The sequence below is a fragment of the Dermochelys coriacea genome, chromosome 7, assembly GCF_009764565.3.
Source record: "Dermochelys coriacea isolate rDerCor1 chromosome 7, rDerCor1.pri.v4, whole genome shotgun sequence".
Lineage (NCBI taxonomy): Eukaryota > Metazoa > Chordata > Testudines > Dermochelyidae > Dermochelys > Dermochelys coriacea.
In genome coordinates this window covers 56,339,042-56,361,546 of record NC_050074.1, presented here as the reverse complement: position 1 = coordinate 56,361,546, position 22,505 = coordinate 56,339,042, and the positions used below count along the sequence as shown (strand labels likewise).

Sequence of the window (22,505 nt, the reverse complement as noted above, 5' to 3'; positions counted from 1 at the left end):
CTTCCCTGCTCTGGACCCTGCTCCCTCCAAGGGCCAGATACTGCTCTCACTGAAGTCAACTGCTAAACTCCTGGTGATATAATTGGATCGGAAGGGAACAGGATGTACTTTGGATCAGATGTGTTTTACATAGGTCAATGTGGGTCTATGGGAATGGCCAACTGAGATCTGGAGTGATGCTCAAATTAGAAAGCAAGGAAGTGCAGCGGCTCCTCTGTGTGCTGCTAGGAATAGGATAATAAACTGTCCCATTCATTCTCCTGGGCTGGTTTCCTTCTCCCCCTTCCATTTCCCAGGGAGCTGCTTGATCTGCTCTCCTCTCTCCTTCCCAGGACACAGGTGGGGGATCAGGACAGATCTGAAGCTGTCAGGTTCCTAACTAACCTTGTCATCAAAATCAGCATCCCTGAAACACACCCACTGAGATGTTTGTAGCCTGCTTTAACTCCTAGCAGAAATTGAACGCTCCAGCCTATCTGCAAACTACACAGTCAGCTCTAGGAAACCATCATCTATCTGCAGACTTACAAAGAACACACCGTGGCCCCTTGTTCTGTTCATTGCTGAGTTTCTGGAGAAGGTAGAAGAGGGTGGAGCCTTTTAAGGAAGAGCCTAAGATCCAAATGTCAAGTACTGGGGGTGTTTTTATTAGGCTCACTTTTAGATTACAATGATTTTGGGTAGGGACTGTCACTGGCTCTGTTTATACGGCACCGAACACAACGAAGCCCAGACCTAGTAAAGGCATCTGCTCAGCACCCATTTAACAAGACGAGTGTCCCAGGAGCCTAAACCTCTAGCATCATGTTGAACTGATCCCTGGGGATCAGCCAGTCTTCTCTGCAGAGAGACTCCTGGCACTATCACCAAGGGGCATGCAAAACAGAGACGTGTCCATTCAGTGCAGGTGCTATGTGGGAGAGCCGTGCCATCCCTTCTGGCCAGGCAGCAACGTCAAGGAGGGGGAAGGGAAGGGAAGAGCCTGCACTTACCACTATGGTCCTGCCCCTTGCAGCTGTGTTCGTGTTGAGGAGTCCCAGAATCCGAGAGGGACAGAGCAGGGCTGCGAGCTTCTGAGTCCGTCAGCAGGTTGAAATCCATCTGGCAGGAGTCGGTGGTGGTGGAGGAGGAGGAGAGATCTGCAGAAATAGGCACAGAGTGAGTGGAGAGGTAGAGCTCACATCATGCCCCCTCCCTGCCCCTTCTGGGAAGGGACCAGTCAATGCAGGGCAGAGGAAGTTCTGCTAGGAAAAGTAAAGGAAATCTGCAGGAGCAGGACCCCAGCCCAGGCTGGAAAGTGGGCAGATTGGCCACAGCCTTCACTAAACTCCACGCTTAGCTGCCCTATAAATCAAAGATTATCTAATAGCACTTCTATTTGCAGCCTTCAGAGAAAGAGCCTCCAATTTATAGGTGACATTCAGACTGAAATAGCAACATTGGGAGCAGGCTGTGTAATGGAGATCTGAGGAAGTGGCCCTGTGGCTGGCCAAGTGCAGTTAGCACCTTCCCAAAACATCCAGCTCTCCCTCCTGTCCCCCTTCCCTATCATCCCCTGGTCTCCCTCACCTTCTCCTTTGCTTCTTAATAAGCTGCTCTGGTCTAAATAATGTTACAGACACACATAAAAACAGGACTAGGGAGTCCCTAACAATCACTTCTAGGCATAACGCGAACACAGATACACAGGCATATATGCACAGACACAAACAGCAACAGAGGGACACAAACAAGAGGGCAGATATGGGTAAACAAGTGCTGACCTAGAGCTAGAATGTTACAAGTGAATGCCGTTCTTTTCGGTGACAGGCTAGACCCATCCAAATCCCTGTAAACCCTGCATTAGTACAACAGTAAACATTCTTGGGTGACTGAGGACAAAGCAAGCTTGGTTAAGACGGCCCCTTATTTTTAACCTAAAAAGATCTTAGCTTTTCCTTATGGCCCCCAGGTTCTTCTTTAATGATGATTTTATGTGCCCATATGCTTCCCCTTCTAACCTAAAGAGCTGGTAATGATCAGTGGCTCTGCAGGAAACCATAGCACCTCCCCACCCCCTTTTGTATTCCTCAACCCCAGTGTCTTCCTGCCACACTCTTACAAAGGGACCAGAGCCTGCTAGATTGCTCTATGCTAAGGTAAAGCCAAGGTGGGGAAAGTGCTTTCATCCTAATTTGGGGTATCTGAAGGTTACCAGGGGTCATCTTCGCATTCCCTCCAGACTAGTAAGAGTTAAAGGCCCAACCATGTGTAGCTAGAGAGGGAAATTTCTCTAGATTTGAACTAAGGTCTCAAATTTGACTGGTCACCTTGCTGTCGGGCAGTACTAAAGATTCTTATCCAAGTGCGCATGTGCAATATTTTCTGTGCTCTTACTTCATTGAGAGTGAACAGAACACACTAATTTCTAAAGTGACCTTTACCTGTGCTAACTATTTCCATTCTATAGCCAGGGAGCCCCACTAAAATTGAATAGCAGCTGGCCTGAGGCAATACATTGGGATCCAGAGTAGGATTTCAAAGCTTCCAGAGTGTGGGGCTGTTCAAACCCAGAGTTCTGGACTTAGACATTGCAGATATAGGGTCAGTTGTGACATTTGCATCCCGGTTTGGAAACATCTCCTACAGTCCCAAAATTCAGTGGTTTAGGAATTGGGATTTCTTAATCTAGGACATTTGGATGGGCTTCTCTAGCATGTATATCATAAGCAAGGATAATAATTATTTACTCTACCTCACTGGGGTGTGGAGGATAATTACATGGGGCCCGGTTTTCAAAAACACTCAGCATTTGCCTAGTTCTGCTCCAACAAACGTCAATGGAAAACTCCTGTTGAGTTTAACAGGGAGAGAGGCCAGTGCTGAGTGCCTTTAGTGCGTGTTAAGTGCTTTGAGAACCACCAGGAGTGGAAGAGGAGGGTTTTATTAATTCTGATGACTATCATCCGATAGCTCCTATGATGGATTTCGGTTTAAACCCATGGGCGATTTATCCTCACTCCTCCTACATACTCATTTAGTCAGCCTCTCGGTTCAAAGAACCCCCAGAGCTCTGACACACGTGTCTTGACACTGGTCTGAGTCAACCTCCCTTTTTTCCCTGCTCACTTTGTAAGTCCTGTGTCTTCCAGAATGGACACAGTTGCCCTAGTGCCCATTTTCCAGTCATTTGTCTTGCTGCGGGCTTCTGATCCCCTGTCCAGGGAGGGCATGGCAGGAGCCCCTCATTTGTTCTGAGGCAGGTTCTAGTTTCTACCACATTGCAAGCCCGGCCTTTGATGTCTGCAGACTGCAAAAGCTCCAGGCAGTGGCAGGGCACAGCCCCGTTGCTTTTCACCATGTGTATGTACATGAAGTGATGTGACAGGGGCTGTGTTTTCTTTAATACCTTTGCATGGAGTTGGAGGGAGTCCATCTGCTGCTGATATTGCCAGGGCTTTTAGCATTACTCCTGGAATTATGCAGAAACGCGCAGTGAATTAATTCCTTGGATTAAGGCTTGATTAAGATGTGTGTCACTTTGCTGTCTCAGAATTTATTAAGAGCCCTTCCTGAGGAGGCGGCAGATGGAATTTCTGCCCAATGTTTGTAGATGATAATTTCCCCTCTTCTACAGCCATTTGCATATGATTGCATCTGTCAAGCACAATTTCCTCTCTTCTAGGGCTTGACTCTGCACTAGACCAGATTTAAGGAGGAATTCAGACTCCTGCCTGTCTGCAGCTAAAGGACATTTTCATCCTATGTGGGGTCCTATTTGCATAGGGGCCTCATTCTCTCCTGTCTTGCATCTTGTGGTGTCATTCACATCTGTGCCAACTGTGATGGAAACACTAGCAGACCAGAACAGGAGCATTTTACAGCTACTTTGCCTGGCTGTAAGTGATGCCCAAGTGTAAGACAGAGAATCCAATCTCCATGGCTCAAAAAAAATGTTCATTTTTAAACTGCTTCAGGCTGATGGTATAAACAAGGTTAAACCAGCAGTGTGGACGCAGCATCATCTGTTTAAACCATGTTAAAAATGCTTTTAACTAGATAGGGAACTAAACTAGAACCTGTTTTAAAAAGTGGTTTCAACACAGTTTGATTCCATCTATTACCGAATCAGGTTAGAAACCATTTAGCTAGGACTGTCTTTAAAGATAGTGGTTAGATTTCTTTGAAGCTTAGTGGAGTTTAAAAGATGGGTGAATTTTTCCCCTCTCATATAGGGAAGACAGTGAAAGGACTCAGTCTTTCAGACCACTGAAACTCCACCATGGGGCAGACTGCAGGTAAGCAAATACCAGAGAGTATCTGCCAACCCCGTCATACTGCAGAAAGGATCTGTGATGGGGCGAGTGGCACAACATAAGGATTTACATTGATACAGCTTCCTCAAGATTATCTCAAGCAACTGGTAGAGAGGAGACATAGCTACTATTTCAAGACCATAGACACTCAAAGTTTCAATTACTTGAGCTTTATATGGGTCAGGGTGGATTTCATCTTAGGTGAAATCAGAAAGAACACCCAGAAAGAACACACTGAGCAAGAATATCTGAGCAACACTACACAGCATCACTGAATTTTTCCTTGTGATTTATCTGTCCTTGGGGCAAGATTTTACCACTGAAGTCAGCTTTTGCTCTGTTATCACATGGTCTCATTTGTAATATCACTGTATCATAAAAGTAATGTCAATTTTAAAGCATGAGTTCTCAATCTTGAGAGTCATGACCACTCTAACATGCCCCTATTGCTAAATGACAGGGGGTCTAGCATGGCAAAGTTCAAGAACCACAGCTTTAAGGGTAGCTACTGTAGTGGTAATATGAAAGCCAGGCTTGCTCAGAGTGACCGGTGCTGTAGTCCTTACAGAGCAGAGAGCAAAGAATAAATCTATGTTTCCTTGCAGTGTTTCACTGGACAAGTTACAGTCCCTTCCCCAAGGTATTATGCAGAGTTAGTACATGCTGTTTGTTTGTTTGACTCTAGTACTGGAGGAAGGTGATGGCGTGACAGTCCTGGAGACAAAAGTTCTCAAGCAGCCCAAGACAGGTACAACATGGGCAATGGCAGGGGTTTTTCATGCACTGCTCCAGTATTGCCACCCCCCCAAGCATTCATAATGGGGCCTGACTCATACGACTGGTTTAAAAAAAGTTGAGGGTTTGTGTGCTGCCTGTGCTTTCGGAGTCTTTGGCGTACACTCGTTATAGTTACGAGTGTCTCTCCACAACTAAAAGCTTACTTCTTCAAAAGGAACACAAAGGTTCTCATGTTGTCACATGGCTCCAGAAGCTGGTCCTTTAAGAAAAAAATAGTATCACGAGCCTGATGGTATAATCACAAAAGCGGACAACACCTTTACCATTGTGCCTCCGCCAGGGTGTGGAAGAGAATGATCAGTCTGTGTCACTATCAAGAGATGGGTCAGTGCTGGAAGGATTTTTACAATGGGGGTGCTGAAGGCGGAAACCATGTATTTGGGTTTTTATTACTACTTCAAGCCAGGGGGTTCAGCAGCACCGCTAGTTCCAGCACCTACGGATGGGTCAGGACATCCTACCCATTATAGCAGCAATAGGATAAATAAGAATAGAAAGTATAACGGACACCCTAGATCTTAAAATGCTCGAACAGACACAGCTATTTACATATAGCCAAGTGAGCCATAGGGCTCAGAGACACAGATTCCTAAATATACACACAATAGACTTTTTCCTTCAAATTGCTACCCAGCCACACCCCAGGTTTCCCTCTTCCAGAGGCCTTTTGGAACCACCTGCTCCTGTTCTTTCAAATAAGAGAAATGCCTCCATTCCAGAGGCCTTCAGACTCTTCCCCTTCCTTTCCCAGCATGCTTTATGAGGCAGTGGAAGGGCAGGCCTCCCTTCTCCCACTCTGGGAGAGGACTATATTTGCTGTGTACCGTGTATTGTCTAGTTTCCTGGTGAGCATTATTCTTTTTGGCCTTCATATTTTACCCTCTTTTCTAGTTTTGAGGAAAAAACTCTATCCTAACCTGGCAATACTGGGTGGGAAAGAGGAGCATTCATTCTTCTCTAAGGGCTCCCCTCCCTAGCAAATAAATAGAGACCAAGCCCTGTTTGTTTAAAAAATATGGCTTCTCTTTCCTAATTCTAGTGATACTCGGTCACACCATGGCAAATGCACCATGACTTCTTGACTGAAATATAGCAGCTGACGTAGAAGCCAATGGTGGTGTATGTAGTGTAGATAGCTGTCAACTGAGAACTGCTCAAGACTGCCAAACTCATGGCACATAAGTCCATTAACTACCATCAGACAGCAAAAGCCTTTTCACACAACAATGCTGGGCAGACTTGGACTAGTAACTTAAAGGTACAAGGTTGTCTATCTGGTTGCTTGGTGCTGTGGCTCACTCCCAAAGTGGCAATGTTTCAGTACTGACTTGATACGCTGTCTCAATAACCTCTTAGGATCCACCTTCAGGTTGAAAAGTGGTCTCTAAATGTCATAATATAAACTGGCCGAGGAGAAGAGCCCACCTCTAGTTATCATCTGAGATTAAGGTGCAATTGAATTATTATATTGGATCTCGTAAGGAAAGACCCTCTCTTGCTCTGCTCCATCAAGCCAACATATCAGGCAGCTGGAAAGGGCTCTTCTCCTGATGGAGTTTAGTTGATTAATTTTCCCCTCTCTCCTTCAAGTCCCTATTCCCCTTGCACTCCTGTTCACCCCTCTCCTGTGGGCAGGTTTATTTTTAGCCGTGATAAACATTCTGAGGTTTATTTAATTGCAGTTTCATGAGGACAATGTGTTTCTCTTCACTTTGGTCCCTGAGAGAGGCTGGCCTACAGTAGAATAGCTCCGCCTTCCTGTTCCAGCTCCTCACAGGGGAATAGGCAGAGGGTGTGCAGGGGAATTGAGGTTCCTGCCTGTCCAATCCAGGAGGAGCACTCAGGGATCCAGACTCGGAGTTCAGAGGCTTGAGGCTAGGCCGGCCAGGCATGTGGTGCTCAGTGGGCCTGGATTTAAAGTGCCTTTGCACCCCAGACCCAGAAACACATGTGAGCAGGAGACTCCAGCACAAAAACTCATTCAAAGGTGTTTCAGCTGCAGTGTCTTTACAGTGACGCTCCAGCTAAAGAAGGAGGGCAGGGACAGAGGGATCGCAGCCTCCTTGCTGGGCCTTAGCTCCCAATTTTGTCAGGACTATGGGAATAAAACTAAAGGCAGAAGAGAGTCTTCTGCTGCAAAACCCCTCAGTGTAACTCCCCTATGTTTCTGATCTTAATGGAATGGCAACAGGACCCAAGGCAGCCCATTAATCACTAGAAGTTAAACAGCAGCACAAAGCAGTTACCCAGAGTGCAGATCTGTTACAGGACAGGAGGGTAATCTGCCATCCTCTACGGCCTTTTGGCCATGTGTAGCGCTAGGCTGCCTGAGCAGTGTGAGCAGGCGCACTCAGGATGAAATCACCGTTCACAAGAAACCCTTTTTCTTGGTTTGGCTCTTGCACTCCCAACTACCAGTGGGCTCTAACCCCGAACTCAGGCACGCTGGGAGAGGACTCGTCTACTGGCCTTGGGACATTTTTCCCCCCTGCCAAAGCCCTCGGGCCCCTGGATGTTTGTTGCCTTAGGTTTGGTTGTTGGGGTTTTTTTAACTGCCTGCTTATATAGTTGGACAAGTGGCTCCCTCGCATGTGCAGATGTTTCTGTAACACTGGTTTGTCACTGTGAGCATTGCTGGGAAAGTGCCACATTAACCCCTGGCAAAGGGAACTCCCAGCCTTCAGGAGACAGAAGGACAAGCTGACTTTCCAGCCACAATGGACTTACAGATGTCGCCCTAGCCTCCGCTAGAAGCTCTCTGATCACTGGCCTGGGAGCCAGGACTGCTGTCAACTCTTCTGGTTCTCCATTTCCTGTCTCTAAAATGATGCTAATAATCCTGACCTACCAGGGTACTGTATTTCTGGGCTTCCAGGTCCTCAGATAAGAGGTAGCAGGGAAATGCAGGTAATTATCAGACATTGCCTAATGCATTGTTGAATAGAGAGTGCCGGTGCTGTAGGCAGTTCAAAGGAAGGGCTATACTTTTACTTCTTGCTCCTAGTAATGGGCATGCTGCTGGGGAGGAGGGTGATCACTTAACCCTTGGTCCAGAACAAGAAAGGAATAATAAATCACTGGTGACATGTGGTGGTGGATTGTAATGATTACAGTGGAAATGTCCCAAGGATTGACAGCTTCATGTCAGTGTGTGCAGGGCAAAGAATTAGAATGAAATTAAGTGTCCTCTTTGCTTATTTGATGGTCTGTATTGTGTGCCCCATGGGAAGAGCTGTGACTTAGTGTCCCATACATAATAAGCATCCACCCCAAAATGGTGTTTTATATTCTTCCACTGAAACCATGATGTATCTGGTGTCCCAAGGGACAGTCACAGCTCAATTGAAGTGAAATTGTATTGGGACAAAAAAGAATCTCTTAAATTGAGAGGGCAGAGTAGAATAGAGCTGGAATACAGCATGTTCCTTAGTTGGGATATCCCAAAGCAGTTTGCAAAGTAATATGATGATAATAGGAATCTTTATGCTCTTTAATTCTGCTGTTAAAAGGAATCAAGAAGCTTGACCAACCGATCAACCAAAGCAGGAAATGTAGGATTTATTCCTACATTGTAAAGTAGTTACGAAGCAGAAACCTGGCCTCCTTGCTTCTTTCCTCAGCTAATGTTGTATTTTGCTTTGGACTTTTAAGAATCCGCAAAGTCCACTACAGATCTTGCTATGCTGGACAACTTTCCTGTGTAGTACATGGATATTTAGGCCAGATCTATACTACAAACTTTTGCCAGCAGAGCTTTGTTGCTGGGCTGTAAAGAGGTGTGACCCCAGACCAACAAAGCAGTGGTTGCAAATGCTCTTAGTATGGATGTGTTTATACCAGCAAAATGTGCTGGTTTTATGTCATAAACTTAACTTTGCAGTCCAGCTAGACTTGAAGGTAGGGGAAAGGAAACCCAATAGAAATGCAGCAGTAAGTCAGGAACACAAGGATTACAGGGGGCAAAATCACACCGTGGTATGTTAGCCCCAGCATCCCATCTTTGACACGGCCAAAGACAACATGCTTCCCGTCCGGCAACAGCGCATTTTCACGGGTATAAACTATATCCACACTAGGAGCACTTTGCCAAGATAGTATCCTAATCCTGGTATCACTACACTGACAAAACACTCCAAGCATAGACATGGCGTAAGGTGCTGCTGAAGAGTTTTCAAGAAGAATTAATCACACTTATTTTGGTGGAGGCTGGCAGGAAGCTGATGCACTGAGCAATTCTGTCTGAAGAAATTCTTGAGACTTAAACAAATGACCTGGTAAGATGGAAAAAGATTCAGTGTTTGTCTAATCTGTAGGTACCTATAATACTTATCTGAGTTCACTGATGCCTCATCTGATCCTGCAGCCCTCACTCATAGGCATATTCCTATTGATTTCAAATGTTACTCACATGTACAGCCTCGGGACCAGGCCTATATCTACATGGTAGAAACTGCACTGCTGAAGCTAAAAATGTACAATGAACTCTGACACCCTGGTCGAGGTGGAGGCAGAAGTCAGAAATGAAGATTGCACCCTGAACCATGAAGAGAAATGAGCATCAACCACAACCTGTTCAAGCCCTTTCTCTGACAACCTAAGATCAACATCCTTTACTCAGCTGAATGAAACACACAAAAACAAACAGTCTCTTCTACTCCTGGAATGAAGATAGGGCAGATACTGGCTTTGAAGATTTAGGCCTGGACTAAACAGGGTGTGGAGTTTTTTTAGGACTAATACACTATTTTGGTGTGATTTTTTTTTATCCTCAAATAATCAGACCAGGCCAGTTCTTAGGGTGGCTGCAGTTATAAAAGTGCTTAAATCAGTATAGCTTATGCCTGTACACTGAGTTTCTCAACCAACTGATAGCCGAACTAAAACTGTAGCCAAGCCCTTAATATAGAAGTATATTACCCTCCATCCAGCCATGCAACTTCAGCTGATGTCAATAAGCTTTGTATGCAGATGGAAGGCAGTATATGACTCAGACATCACTGAAGGCATAAAGGGGCCTTACAATTAGTAAACCAGCTTAAGGCAGCCCCTAATCTAGAAGTGAGAATGATGCACAGCACTAAAGGTAAGAAACAATGAGCCACGTAATTTGGATGTAATGCACTCTACCTATCTCTAGCTTCGGTGGATTGACAGTTGCAGAGCTGATCTATTTTACAATCTGCCAGCATTGCTGAAATGCATCTTTTTCTTTTGAGAGAAAGAGACAGAGAGTAACTTACATAAACATTTATTTTGTGATGAACATCAACAAAGACCAACACAGCCCAATGGAATTTCGGTCTGGGGCTGAGCTGACTTTTTTTTTTTTTTTTTTTAAAATCGGTGTGGAGTGGAATGGACAGCAGTGTCTTAAAGTGAGAATATTGAAATGCCAGTGGAGTTTGATACCCTTATGTGCCCGCCTCCCCAAAGACAGGCTGCATTGGTTATTGCAAGATTGCACAAGAGGGTGGTTTGCTTTGAAGGAGGTATATGGTCTTAAAGTCCAAACCCACAGCACTGGGCAGATTTAGTGTCAACTGCATCTGGCAACAAGACTTCCTGAGGTTTTTTTTTTTCCAAGCAATTCATACTTTTAAAAAAAAAATTGGCAATAAATCCATTATGCAGCACAGGTCGCATGACGACAAAACAAGCCGATGATCTCACAGCAGAGTGTCCAGAAGAAAAGGGGATACTCCAGCTGACAGTCCCTAGATTGATATGATTCTGGAGAGTGCATCTCTGATCTATGCTAGAACTTGCTTCCCCAACTCCTCAGTCTGACAAAGCTGGTGTTTATGGACCTTGCAACATGCCCTGAAGGTCAATCTGTTTACGCAGTCATTGTTTGGGGGGTGCAGTATGTGTGCATGCGCTTGGGTTACTGTTTGTAGTGGGGAAGAGCTTCCTTGTTAACTGATCCTGCAATTCCTCCATAAACAGCCCTCCCGCTTGGCAAATTAGTGCACAGGTTTGCAGGATTGGGTCCGTGGCTAGCTGATATCTTATATTGTAAATGTGCCAAAAGATAGTTGATCCATGTTTATAAATGGTGGGGAAGAGGGGATAATTAAAATCTACCAATAACTAGTGAGCACCAATCACAACAAAATATATCAATATAGGGCCTAATCTCAGGTTCTGAATGCACTCAACTCCCTGTGCAGCACATCCTCAAATGTCCTTAATTACAGTCCCAAAGCTAACTGCATTCCATGCACAAACACGGTGTCCCTCTTGCTTACTGTTGCAAATTAACACCAGAAATAATCATGGTGAGATTCTAGAATTTCATTACATTACAAAGTGAACTGGGCATGAGTGTAAATATCCTGCATTAAATAAATTTTTTTCTTCATTTTGGGTCTCTGTCATACATTGCTTCCCACATTTGAGCCTTGGAAGGTGTGGAATTTGAGGTGCATAAGAAAAACAGGATCAGATCCATAATTAATTTGTCATACAATTATTGTCCCTATGAAAATCTTTTCAAAATAGTTAAATAACCAAAACTTCCATTTGCCATTTGCCACATTAGTTAAACAATTCAGTGATTCCTCCTACTTCTGGAATTAAAATGGTTGCACTGAGAAATATCTTGGCCTCATCAAAATCAAAACATGTAATTACTTACCGTCTAATGTAACATACAACTTAGTGGCACTGAGTACAGATTCCTAAGGATTTGTACCCTGCATTCACTGGTAGGGGTGCATAATCCCCAGTTTGTTCTAGTGTTAACAGACATCTGAGCCAATGCAGTGAGAGTCTTGAATAGGAGGCAGAGGGTTTTTTATTAAAATGCCATCATTTAAATCCAGCAACAAAAAATTAATCCACAGAACCCTTTTAAACTTGACATGAAAGTGCATATACGATCCTTTATCTTACACCTAAAATTTCCCTTGACCTTAGAGTGGATTCTGTACGCAAATCAGGAGTATTATATGACCTTGTGAATCAAACTTAAACCGAAGGTGTTGATTCAAATTTGGTCCAACATTTAGGTTTTGTAAAATGGACATTTTGCTATTAAACTTCAGTTGCACCAGGATCAAAACCAACCTTATACAAAACCTCAGACCCCCACAGAAATGAGCCCGGAATTTATTTTAATAGCAAATTAAACAAATGCAAATGTCCCCACAGACCAAACATAGTGGCACCTAAAACCCAAAAACGAAACTAATGGAACAAAGGGGAAATTAATTTCATGTGATTTTCCTTGTCTGAGCTCAGAAACAAACAGAAAAAAATGGCTAAAAGTAAATAAAGCTTTTTTAAAAAAAGTGTTCTAATCTGTGGTCTTTTTAGTAAAATGGGAAAATAAATGTGTTTAAAATAAGATTTGTAAATTGACAAATTCTTTAAATTCACAAAACCAGGTGGCTGAATCACCATTCTCCCCTATAACCATATATTCTATACAAGGATCACTTCTGTCATTTAGCACCATATATTTAAGGATCACTAAAAAAGACTTGTTACAAAATATGTTGTGTCATTCCCTGATGCAGCGGGGATAGATAAAGATGGCGTGCAGACATTGGGGTACCTTTAATTAAAAATGTGATTTTAAAAAAATGTAAGTTAAAAGTAATTTCCGGTCCTATGCTGGCTCATTTAATTTAACAATCACACTTTCCTATTTTCAAATTTCAGTCCCCTCTAGCTGTGTGATAGGCTCAACCAGAGAGAGGAAACAGCCTGGCCCCGATCTAGCAAGCAGCACTGGGTGGGCAGATCCCTGCACTCCTGGGAAGCCCCAGTGACTTAAGTGACAGCAAATGGATGCAGGGGATTGCCTGTATGGAACAGTTTGGCGGCTCAGAGCCTATGTGGGGAAACGATGAAACAGACCATACAAAGCACTACTGAATGCACACAACAAAAACTAAAACAGAGATGTTTCTTCAATCTTTCAGTTACTGGAATCTTAAGCATCAGAACATTTTATCAGACAAATGGTGTTTTTAAATCGGTGTCCCTTTAATTCAGGATGTCTCAAATAGCCACTGACTTTAGGGGTCAGTCTGATACATTAAGGGCCCAATATTCTTAACTGGCCAGCCCCCACAATTCCAATCAAGGAGCTGTGGAGTGCTTGGCAACATGACAAAATCCAGCCCAAACTGTGACATTGGGCACTGGAAATTAACAGCTGTGGATACATCTACACTGCAAAAACAAAAAATGCATCAGTGAATCTCGGAGCCTGGGTAAAGGGACTTAGGTGTGCAGGGCTTGTGCTACCTGGGGAAAAACAGCAGCATAGACATTTCCACTGGGGCTGGAGCCCAGGATCTGATACCCACCCTCATCGCAAAGTGATAGAGCCTGGGCTTGGGCCTGGGTCAATTGACATGGGTTCTGAGATTCACTGCTGCCGGGGGGGTAGGGGGGCTTACAGTGTAGATGTACCTTTACTGTCTCTGTCTGCTTCTCCAGCTATAAAATGGGGATAACACCACTTGCCTGCTTCACAGACAGTCTGTGAAATGTAATTGCTTGTAGAGCATTCAGAGATGATGGATGGTGCACCAGACTGGGTCTCAGGAGACCTGGGTTCTACTTCCAGCTCCACCACTGGCCTGCTGAGTGACCTTGAGCAAGACACGTCACTGCACTGTGCCTCAGTTTCCCCATCTGCAGAAGGGGGATAATGATACCCACCTCCCTTGTAAAGTGCTTTGAGAGCTACTGATGAAGTGCTGTAAAATACTAGGAAGTGTTATTAAAGGAAAGGCACCCAAGAGCAAATTAAAAGTGTATGGGCCCAATCCTGTTCCCACTAAAACTAGTGGCAAAACTCCCACGGGGTTCATAAGTGCAGGATTAGGCATTTTTGTGAAAATATGCAGGGAAATAAACTGAATGAAAGTCCTGACTGACCCAGTTGTGAGAGAGGGGGGAAGACTTCCCATAATAATTAATATCTCATCTAGCACTTTTCACCAGTGGATTTCAAAGCACTTTACAAAGGTGGTCAGTACCTTTATCCCCATTTTACAAATGGTGATCCCCATACAAGCTTTTTAAATCTAACAATAACAGGATCATTTCTCATTAGTTCTCGAACGCTAAAGAACTGATCTATTTCCCTACAGAAAGGCAATGTTTAAATATTTAATTGCTGTACATACTGCAAAATGACAGCTCTATATATGAAAATATAACAGAAATTCCCTGCTCTGGCTAAATCATATTCATCCTCTTGCTGGAGGCTTTCCCTTAGGTCAGACTGAGATGTAGATTTCAGACAACTCCTTTGCCAGAGAAGAGCCATGTTGCCCCATACACACCCCACCTTTCTCTTGGCCCTCAGACTGTTGATCCTTCAGTAACAGACCAGGGGCTCCCTTAAATACATCAAGGAGTCCAGCAGCTAATAACCAGCTTCATTCAATTCCCAGTCACATTATTATCCAATCTGCCAGAGGCATTAATATTCAGAGGTAAAATGGGAGGGAGGGCAAGGGTGTCGGGGAGGGGGAGCATAAATAGGAAGAGGGGAAATCAAAGGGCAGCCTGGTGTCATCAGAATCCTCTTTTCTAGTCTTCTAAAAAATCAAGTAATTTCAGCAATGTGTTGACAGGAGAGTCTTTCTGACTAGCCCTGGCATTAACTTTGATTCCAATTTGTAAACATGGAGCATGAGCAGATGAATGGAGTGACAGAATGCTGCACAAAATTTCTGCTCCCAGTCCCTTCTCTGCACCGATTCCAAATACTAGGCTCGCTCCTGCCAGGTGCTGCGTGCTCTCAGCTCCCAGTGAGCTTGACAGATGTGTAGGGTGCTCAGTACCTTTTAGAACCAGGCCCCAAATAACTAACCACATTTATCTTCCTCTTTAAAAAAGGGAGGAAATAATTGAGCCCCTCACCCCCACACACTTACACTCCAGTTTTTTCTAGGCCAACTTATGTTTCAAGTCGTCTTTTCTCACATTCACGACCATTTCCCTAGACCAGGTCTGCAGAACCACCATAATGCCCCATTCCCGAATCAGGGTTCCAGTCTTCGTTCACCTAAACTAATAGGCCAGATTCACCTTTTGTGCTCATCTCCTGTCCCAGGTTCATCTTCTGTCCCTGCAAGCCAATGTTCACATTCCGGGTCACATCCTTTCCATGGGAGTCAGGGCTTAGACCCCATATTCATCTCACCCTCTGGGCCAGATCTCCTATTTCTGGTTCCTCTCTTTTTCTTTTTGGCAGAGTCTCTGTACCCAGGTTCACCCCTCTATCTTAAGTTTTTAGGATGCTGTTCACAGACAGAGGAGCATTTCCTCATATTGGTCCTTATTCCATGCAGGGAATATTAACTGATCCAGCTGCAATCCATTCAGAGCTTTTAGACCTATTGGTTATCCTCTAGAGAAAGACTATATATTAAAGGAGCCTTGTAACTATTTCTCTGCCAGAAGAAAAGATACTGGCTCTAAAGAGGAATACAACTCAGATATGAGAATTTAAATGGGCTCTGAATGAAGAATGTGGAGTGTCTGAACTGCAGTTCCTCAAAGATCTCCTTTGTGAAAGGCAGGGGGAAAACGGTTATCTGGCTCAGACCCTCAAAGGTATTTAGGTGCCTAACTCTGTCCTGCTGTGAAGGCACCTAAATACCTTTGTGGCTCTGGACCCTTCTTTTTTAGGAGGGTTAGGGATGGCTCAGGCAATTGCAAATAGAAATCAGGGCCTTGTCACTTAAAATTTACCCCACGTTCGACATGTCCACAAGCTGTAACTATCTGACAGGGGTTTGGTGGCCTCAGTATGTGGGGCCAGTTCCTAGCGGGCACGTGTCCAACACAACCACACGTCACCACCAGTTTATACCACTTGTCCCCCTTCTTAGCATATCACAGTGGACAGAGGCCAAGGATTCAGCATGTTATGAAGGCACAACTCCCCTCCGCACCATCACTGTGGGTCCTCCTGGTCATAGTGGAGGTTTGGCAGGACAGTGTGTGGATAAGATGTTCTGGTGACTCCCCTCCCACCAGCTGTACCTGTTCTATGGATAAATAGATTTCAGATGGCTAGCCACTCAGCTCAGCACTTTTCCCACACAGGGAGTGCTAAAGGAGCTGCAAGTAAGCATCATGAAGGGCATCTCTAGCACCCTCAGTACCGGCTACCCTCTGCCAAGAGAGGGTTTGGCTTCATCTCAGCAGCTGTCTCCTTTAATCTAGATCAGGGAATTTAATGAAGACACTGAAATCTTGACCTTCTACGAGGGCATATTCTACAGAGGAGTGCACTACATGTTTCAGGCTGGTCCATCCCAAAGGAACCTATGAGCTACCCCCTCCAAGAGATTAACAACAAAGCTATCCATTCCTCCCCATACATGGTGGGGTTTGGTCTTTAGGATGCCAGTTTTAGCTAAATTGATAGAAGGCCTGCAATCGGGTTTAAGGCTACCGCCTTTTGGGGGGGAAGTGCCAGTGTGACTCTGTGTATCTAAACCCATTTAGTTTGATTGTGCAACTTGGGTGTGGACAAGACCTTTGGCAGATGGAGAACTAGGGTTTGTCTGCTCAAGTGGCCCCTGCTAAACTCAAATCCTTGAGCTTCAGCTGCATAAGCCTCATGTAATGTAACCTCTCTAGCTCTCCTTCAGCTAGATGTCTGGTCTGATATTTAGCTGTGCTCAGAGGTATACTAACCAGAGTAGTGATCTTGCAAGAGTTTTGAGGTTGTCCCTATGCACACAAACCAATTACACCACCTGGGGGTTAGCTCTGGGCTTGCCCAAGAAAATCAAAAGCTGCCTTTGACAATAACAAAGAGATGGCTGGAAAGCAGCCGAATTTTCGTGGTAACACCGTTGAAAATTAGAGGAAGGTCCCAAACCTGTGCAAGCAACCCCCCAGAGGCCTGGCCTATCCTGGGGCCCGAGTCTCGAGAGAGGTGCAGACAGACAGCTCCGCTGGCTAGGGGGCTGCAGGAACCAGCCCTAGGCAATAAAGCAAAGGCAGGTGGGACTGGGGCAGAACCTCAGGGCAGCTGTACATGCAGGCGGGGTAAATTTCACTCCGTTTTGGGCTTGTATTACTTGCTCCCCGCCAGCCGGATCGGGCCCATCCCGGGTATTTCTGCCTGTCTTCTCCGACTCCCCTTGGCCCAGGCTTCCAGCGACCGGCCCCGCTGACTTCCACCGCGACGGAAGGGCGAATCCAGGCCGGGCTCGCTGCCCCCAGCACGCTGCCCCGGGGCGCGCTCTTCCCGGGGGGAGAAGCTGGGTGCAGGAGAGGCCCCGAGCCAGAGGGCTGGCCCCGGCTCGGCAGTCCAGAGCGGGCGGCAAGCGGGTCCCTTCCCAGCCGGGAGGGCTCGGGGTAAGTGACGGACTAACACGGCTGCTACTCTGAAACTTATAAAGGGGAAGTTTACCCTGGGGCCGGCCCAGTTCCCCCGGCCGGGGCCCTGGCAGAGGCTGCGCGCAGCACTGGGCAGCTCTCCTGCACTCGGCCCAGCCCGGGGAAAGAGCCCCGCGGCCGGAGGACAGGCTCCCGGCTGCAGCCAGGGTCCGGCCAACCCTCCCCGCTGTCCCTGCGGGGCTCGCCCTGTCTCGGGACTGCCTCAGGCGGGGCCTGGCACGGCACTTTCCCCGCGGCTGGAGCCCCGCGATCCGCATCCTGCAGAGCCCCGGGGGCCCGGCCGCTCCACCTCAATCGGGAGCCCCCCCCCCCGCCTGCGCGGGGCTGGGCGCCGAACCCACCGGCCAGCGGGCTCTTCGGTGCATCAAGCCGCCGAGCAATGGCTGGAGCCGGGTGGCCAGGGGCCAGATCGGGCCGCAGCCCCGCTGCCACCAGCGCCTCGGCTACTTTCCAGGGGAGGCTTGAACGAAGGAGCCGCGGCGCCCTGCCCCGGTTGGGGCTGCTAGGAGGGGGCCTCCGGCCCCGGGCTCGGCACCCGCGCTGGGCTGCGTGCAGGGGGGCAGGTTGCATTCTCTGTAGGGCCGGATCAGGGCCCCACGCGTCTGCTCCCTTCTCCCCCTGAACCCCTTCCCCTCAAACAGCTCCGCGCCTCCAGCCAGAGGCAGGACCTGGCCCGGGAAAGAAGCGCTGCTCTTCCCAGCTTCCTCCTGGCTTGTGGAGGCAGGTGGGAAGGCGCTGGTACCTCCAGGGCCCTGAGGACGAACCAGGTGCCCGAGACCGGGAGACCCACAGTCAGGGAGGGCCCCGTGGGAGCTGGTCTGCAGGGCCTGGCGCTGGCGGAGATCCGTGCTCCCTAGGCATGTTTTATTCTTGCCGGCTGCTCGGCTCGGAGAGACGCTGGTTTCTGCGACCCCCGCGGCGTTGGAGAGCAGGTCTAGGGGGGCCGGGTTCCCCTGCTGCTCCGCTTGCCTGTTCTGCAGAGAAAGCTCACGGGGCTGGCAGGTGTGACACTGGGGAAGGCATCTGCAGCCCCTAACTCCCGTGAGCAAAGCAGCGAAAACAGGACAGCCCTTCTCGCAGCCAGCCCCTGGGGATCCCGGCCCAGCAGAGTCCCCCTCCCCAGTGATGGGACGGGGGGAGGCTGACATTCTCTTAGAGGGTCCCCCTAAAGGAACTGTAGTATACAACTCTAGCAGGCCATCTATTAGAGTCACTCCATACAATCGGATGCAAATATAGTATCTGCTTGGGATTTGGCCTGGTATAATCCGGCCTGGTGCAAATGCTTTTCTCCGCTGTGAAAGTGCCGGGCGAGCTCTGAGCATACGCCTGCCCTATTTGTGGGCTTGAATCTAGAGAGAGAATTGCGAGGAACGGACAGGCTCGCGTAGGTGCGCTCCGAACTGGATAATAAACATTTAAAGCAGAGCCAAGCTGCAGGATTCTACCAAATATTCGTTGAAAGAAAATTAACTTGGGTCTGGAAAAATGTCTATCGCTTTCGATTATTGCAGGTAGTCAATAGTGTACAGAGAAACACGCTATTTATTGCTATATTTCCACACACTATTCCCTGTTGTTAGTAGACTAATATACACACAATTATTTACTGATTGTATATAATATAGTATGAATTATAGTGTACTGTTTTATTGTGATTAGTAGAATACAAACAACTAATACATAGGATTTAATTATTTTATACTAGAATTGATACTATATTATATACACACGATTTCTTGTTAGTAGAATATAGACAACTAATATACACACAATATTATTATTTTATACTAGAATTAATATGATTTATTCTGTATACACGCTATTTACTCATCTGTATTGTACAAAGTAAATCTAAACACTTTACTAAAATTAAACGATTGACTATAGATAGTGCGTATATATACACACGTAATTTAGCACTAGTAAATCGTGCATATTTAGCGTAAAATTTTATACGATGTAAAATTTGATATTACGTAGCTATTTTTACTACTGTCTATTAAAAATACTCCTCGTTGCTAACGCACACATTATAATACGGGTTTTTTAAACTGTAGGTCTCTTTAAAAGGTCTTTGGTGGCGATTTAAGTTCATGTTAAGTCTGGATGTTTAAATGTGAGAAGAATGAAAACGTGGCGTGGGGAAATGTGTCATAATTGGATGTGGAGAAGGTGGAAGCGCCGGGCAAGGAGTCTGTGGTTGCCGCTGCTTGTCGGTAACGAAATGCGCAGTGAAGTCGGATTGAAATCCGGTTTCATTGCCCGCATTTCGGCCGGGGAAAGCAGGCCTAAAACTCGCTCTTTACTTGGGACATTTTAATGTTAAAGGAAACCCGGCCGACTGCTGCTCGGGGCTGGATTCGTTCCCTGCTCTCTGGATTTTATTTCAAGCAAGGGAGCGGTGGTAACTTCAGCTCAGTAGCTAGATTCCGCAGAAATAAGGGGGGGGGGAATAATGGAGGGTGGGGTGACTCTGTGACTAGGTGTGCAAGGGTGTAGCACCCATGCGAGGGGGTGCAGGAGAACTGCCCAGCCCTCCCGCCCCTCCGAGCTGGGAACTGCAGGGAGGTCGCTTTGCTGTAAACAGGAGCTAGTTCGTTACATAAATATCATTTATCCAGCTGTCCAAAAGCCGTCGGGCTGCTTTCCTCTTCCCAGGCGGTGGCTCCCCGCCTCTGCTCCCCCAAACCCTCTCCCCTGGACTCTGCCACTAGCTGAGTTAGCAGCCCGGAATGGCATTATTTACAGCGAAACCCCAGTTAAGTTAAACAGCTCTGCCCCTCTCTCTCGGCTAAGTGGAAAATGACTAAGTTTAGAAACGGCGGCCGGGTGTCCCAAGCTAGTGCCCTAGGAAGTAAAGCCTGGCTGGACTGGAGGCGATCTCGGCTCTAGAAACGGAGCAACATAAACAGACCAAAATAGTCTAGAGCTTCGGAGAAGGGTCGCTTGGCTTAGCCCAACTCCCCACAGGCCTCTATGCTGAAGGCGCTGCGCCCTGCTACCAGCCCGGCTAAGCAAGCCCGGTGAATAGCATGCCCGTCTGTTTTCCAAAACCGGGTTTTCAGGGCCCGATCCTGCCTTTTCCTGCCTACCCAAGTAAGTGTCCCCACCACGGGGGGGGGGGCCCACGGGGGGAGTTAGGGGTGCAGAAGGACTGCAGGACTGGGCCCGTGGCAGAGCTGGCTACCTGGCAGTGCCATGGGACGCGAAGGACGGACAGACACCTCTTCATTAATCCGTTCCCGCGGGTGCTCTTTCTGCGGGGCGCGAGGGCAGCTTTGCAGAAGTTGCAGGGAGCTGACGCCTGAGTTATAACGGGGAAAACGGGCCCTGAGAGCGGCATTCCGCAGCAGGGCGTCGCGGCAATAAGTGGCGGGGGAGCACTTACAGCGGTTCCAGATGCTGGTGCTGCCGGGTGGCCTTAATCCTGGGCAAAGGAGGGAAGTTTGCCCCCGCCCCAGCGCCCGGGCTCCTCCGCGCCTGTCAGACGGTAAGTCCCCCTGGCTTGCTGCTGGGCACTCTGCGCTCTGTTAGCGTGTGACTCATGGAGAGAGGCGAGGAGGAGGCGGATTCCTGTCGACTGACTCCCATTCACTGTGGCCATTCACTTTATGGAAGGCAGCAGGCGCCCCCAGGCAGCTGCTCCCCGGCTCTGCGCGCTCAGCCCGCCCTATTTCCAGCTGCGCGCCCCAGACCAGACACCGGCCCTGTCCAGCTGTGAACCCTCAGACACCGCCCCCAGCAGCAGGGGCCCAATCACAGGTCGCTGATTTGCATCCCGAGGTCTGCCCATCTAATTGCCCGCTGGGGTGGTGAGGCTCCGCCCCGCCTCCCTCTGGCCCCGGCCACTAGAGCTGCGCGAAGTGAGTGGTCCGGGAGTTGCTGCGCAGGCTTCAGGATGCAGAGATCGGGAGCGTTTCGGGGGAGCCGGCGGATTGCCCAGGCCTCAGCTGGCTGGTCCCCGCTTCTTAGCCCCCCATTCAAGGGCTGTCCCTTCTTCTCTCTCCCAAACCTTCAGCTGCTCCCGCAGTGGGCACAGGGCTTCCACCACGTGCCCGAATGCAAAGGCTTCCCTCCAGTTGCACTGTCCCTGGGAAGGCCAGGCTGGTCAACCAGCTGATTTTGCAGAGAGGCCGGCATCTTTATCCTCTTGGAGACCTTCATGGGGACAGGGGCTTTGGAGATATTAGGTACCATGGCAATGGTGTTTTTTATAAACACCTTTGAAAGACAGGGAGGATTGTATCCCTTGGGTTCAAATGTAAATCTCAGTTTACTCTGTAAGAAATGTAAGAAATAAGTCTCCTTCTCAGCCATAGTTTGATCCTGTTAACTGTTCAGTAGCACCATCCAATTTATAATGATTTCTTTCCATAGTTTAGCATTTAAAGTTTGTTTTCTCTAGAATCCTTCTTTGACGTTTGCTCACTTCAATAAGATTTTGCAAAGTATTTTGAGATCTTTAGGGAGGGAAAGCTCATCTATTTTTGCAGCAGTAGGGTACATCTTCTCCGCTTCACAGATGGAGCCACTGCACCAAGGTTGTTTAGGGAAAACGTAACATATCAAACAAGTGGTTGATCATGCTGGTGGAATGCTTGTAATGAAGGGCCAAAGTGGAAGTCAGTAACATAGTAATAACTTGCACTATCAATACATGACATTTTCTCCAAAGCTAAGGCCACTAACCCTAGAGTATATGTGATATTTTCTAATTCAGTTACATTCTGCCAGCCTAAATATCCCCATCAGTTTTACAGTCCAGTTCTTCTCTGTTTGAAGTAAACTGCAAAACTTCCATTCACTGCATGGTGGTGCAGGACCCTGGCCCTTAGCTGAATGCCATATTATCTTCATGTCTTGTCCTGATGTGTTTGTAGTGGTAAGCCCCAATTCTGCAAATACTTGCACACATCTGGTGCTTAATTTTAGGCATGTGAATAGTGCCATGGACTTCATTGGGGTTTACCAGTGGAAGGTGTTTCTGGACAGGATGGGGGAATACCTATTTCTGTATTCAGC

General features: G+C 47.2%; 1 protein-coding gene across 1 annotated transcript in view; it reads right to left on the bottom strand.

Annotated features, from left to right (window-relative positions):
• The window catches only part of PITX3 (paired like homeodomain 3), a 39,658-nt gene extending 18,462 nt beyond the window's left edge, over positions 1–21,196 (bottom strand). The window contains exons 1-2 of the mRNA XM_038411865.2: positions 20,872–21,196; positions 993–1,139 (exon numbers count right to left, since the gene is read on the bottom strand). Of these exons, the coding sequence (XP_038267793.1) occupies positions 993–1,101 (109 nt within the window). The 5' untranslated portion in view covers positions 1,102–1,139; positions 20,872–21,196. The remainder of the gene's footprint in view (positions 1–992; positions 1,140–20,871) is intronic.
• Positions 21,197–22,505: the final 1,309 nt, after the last annotated feature.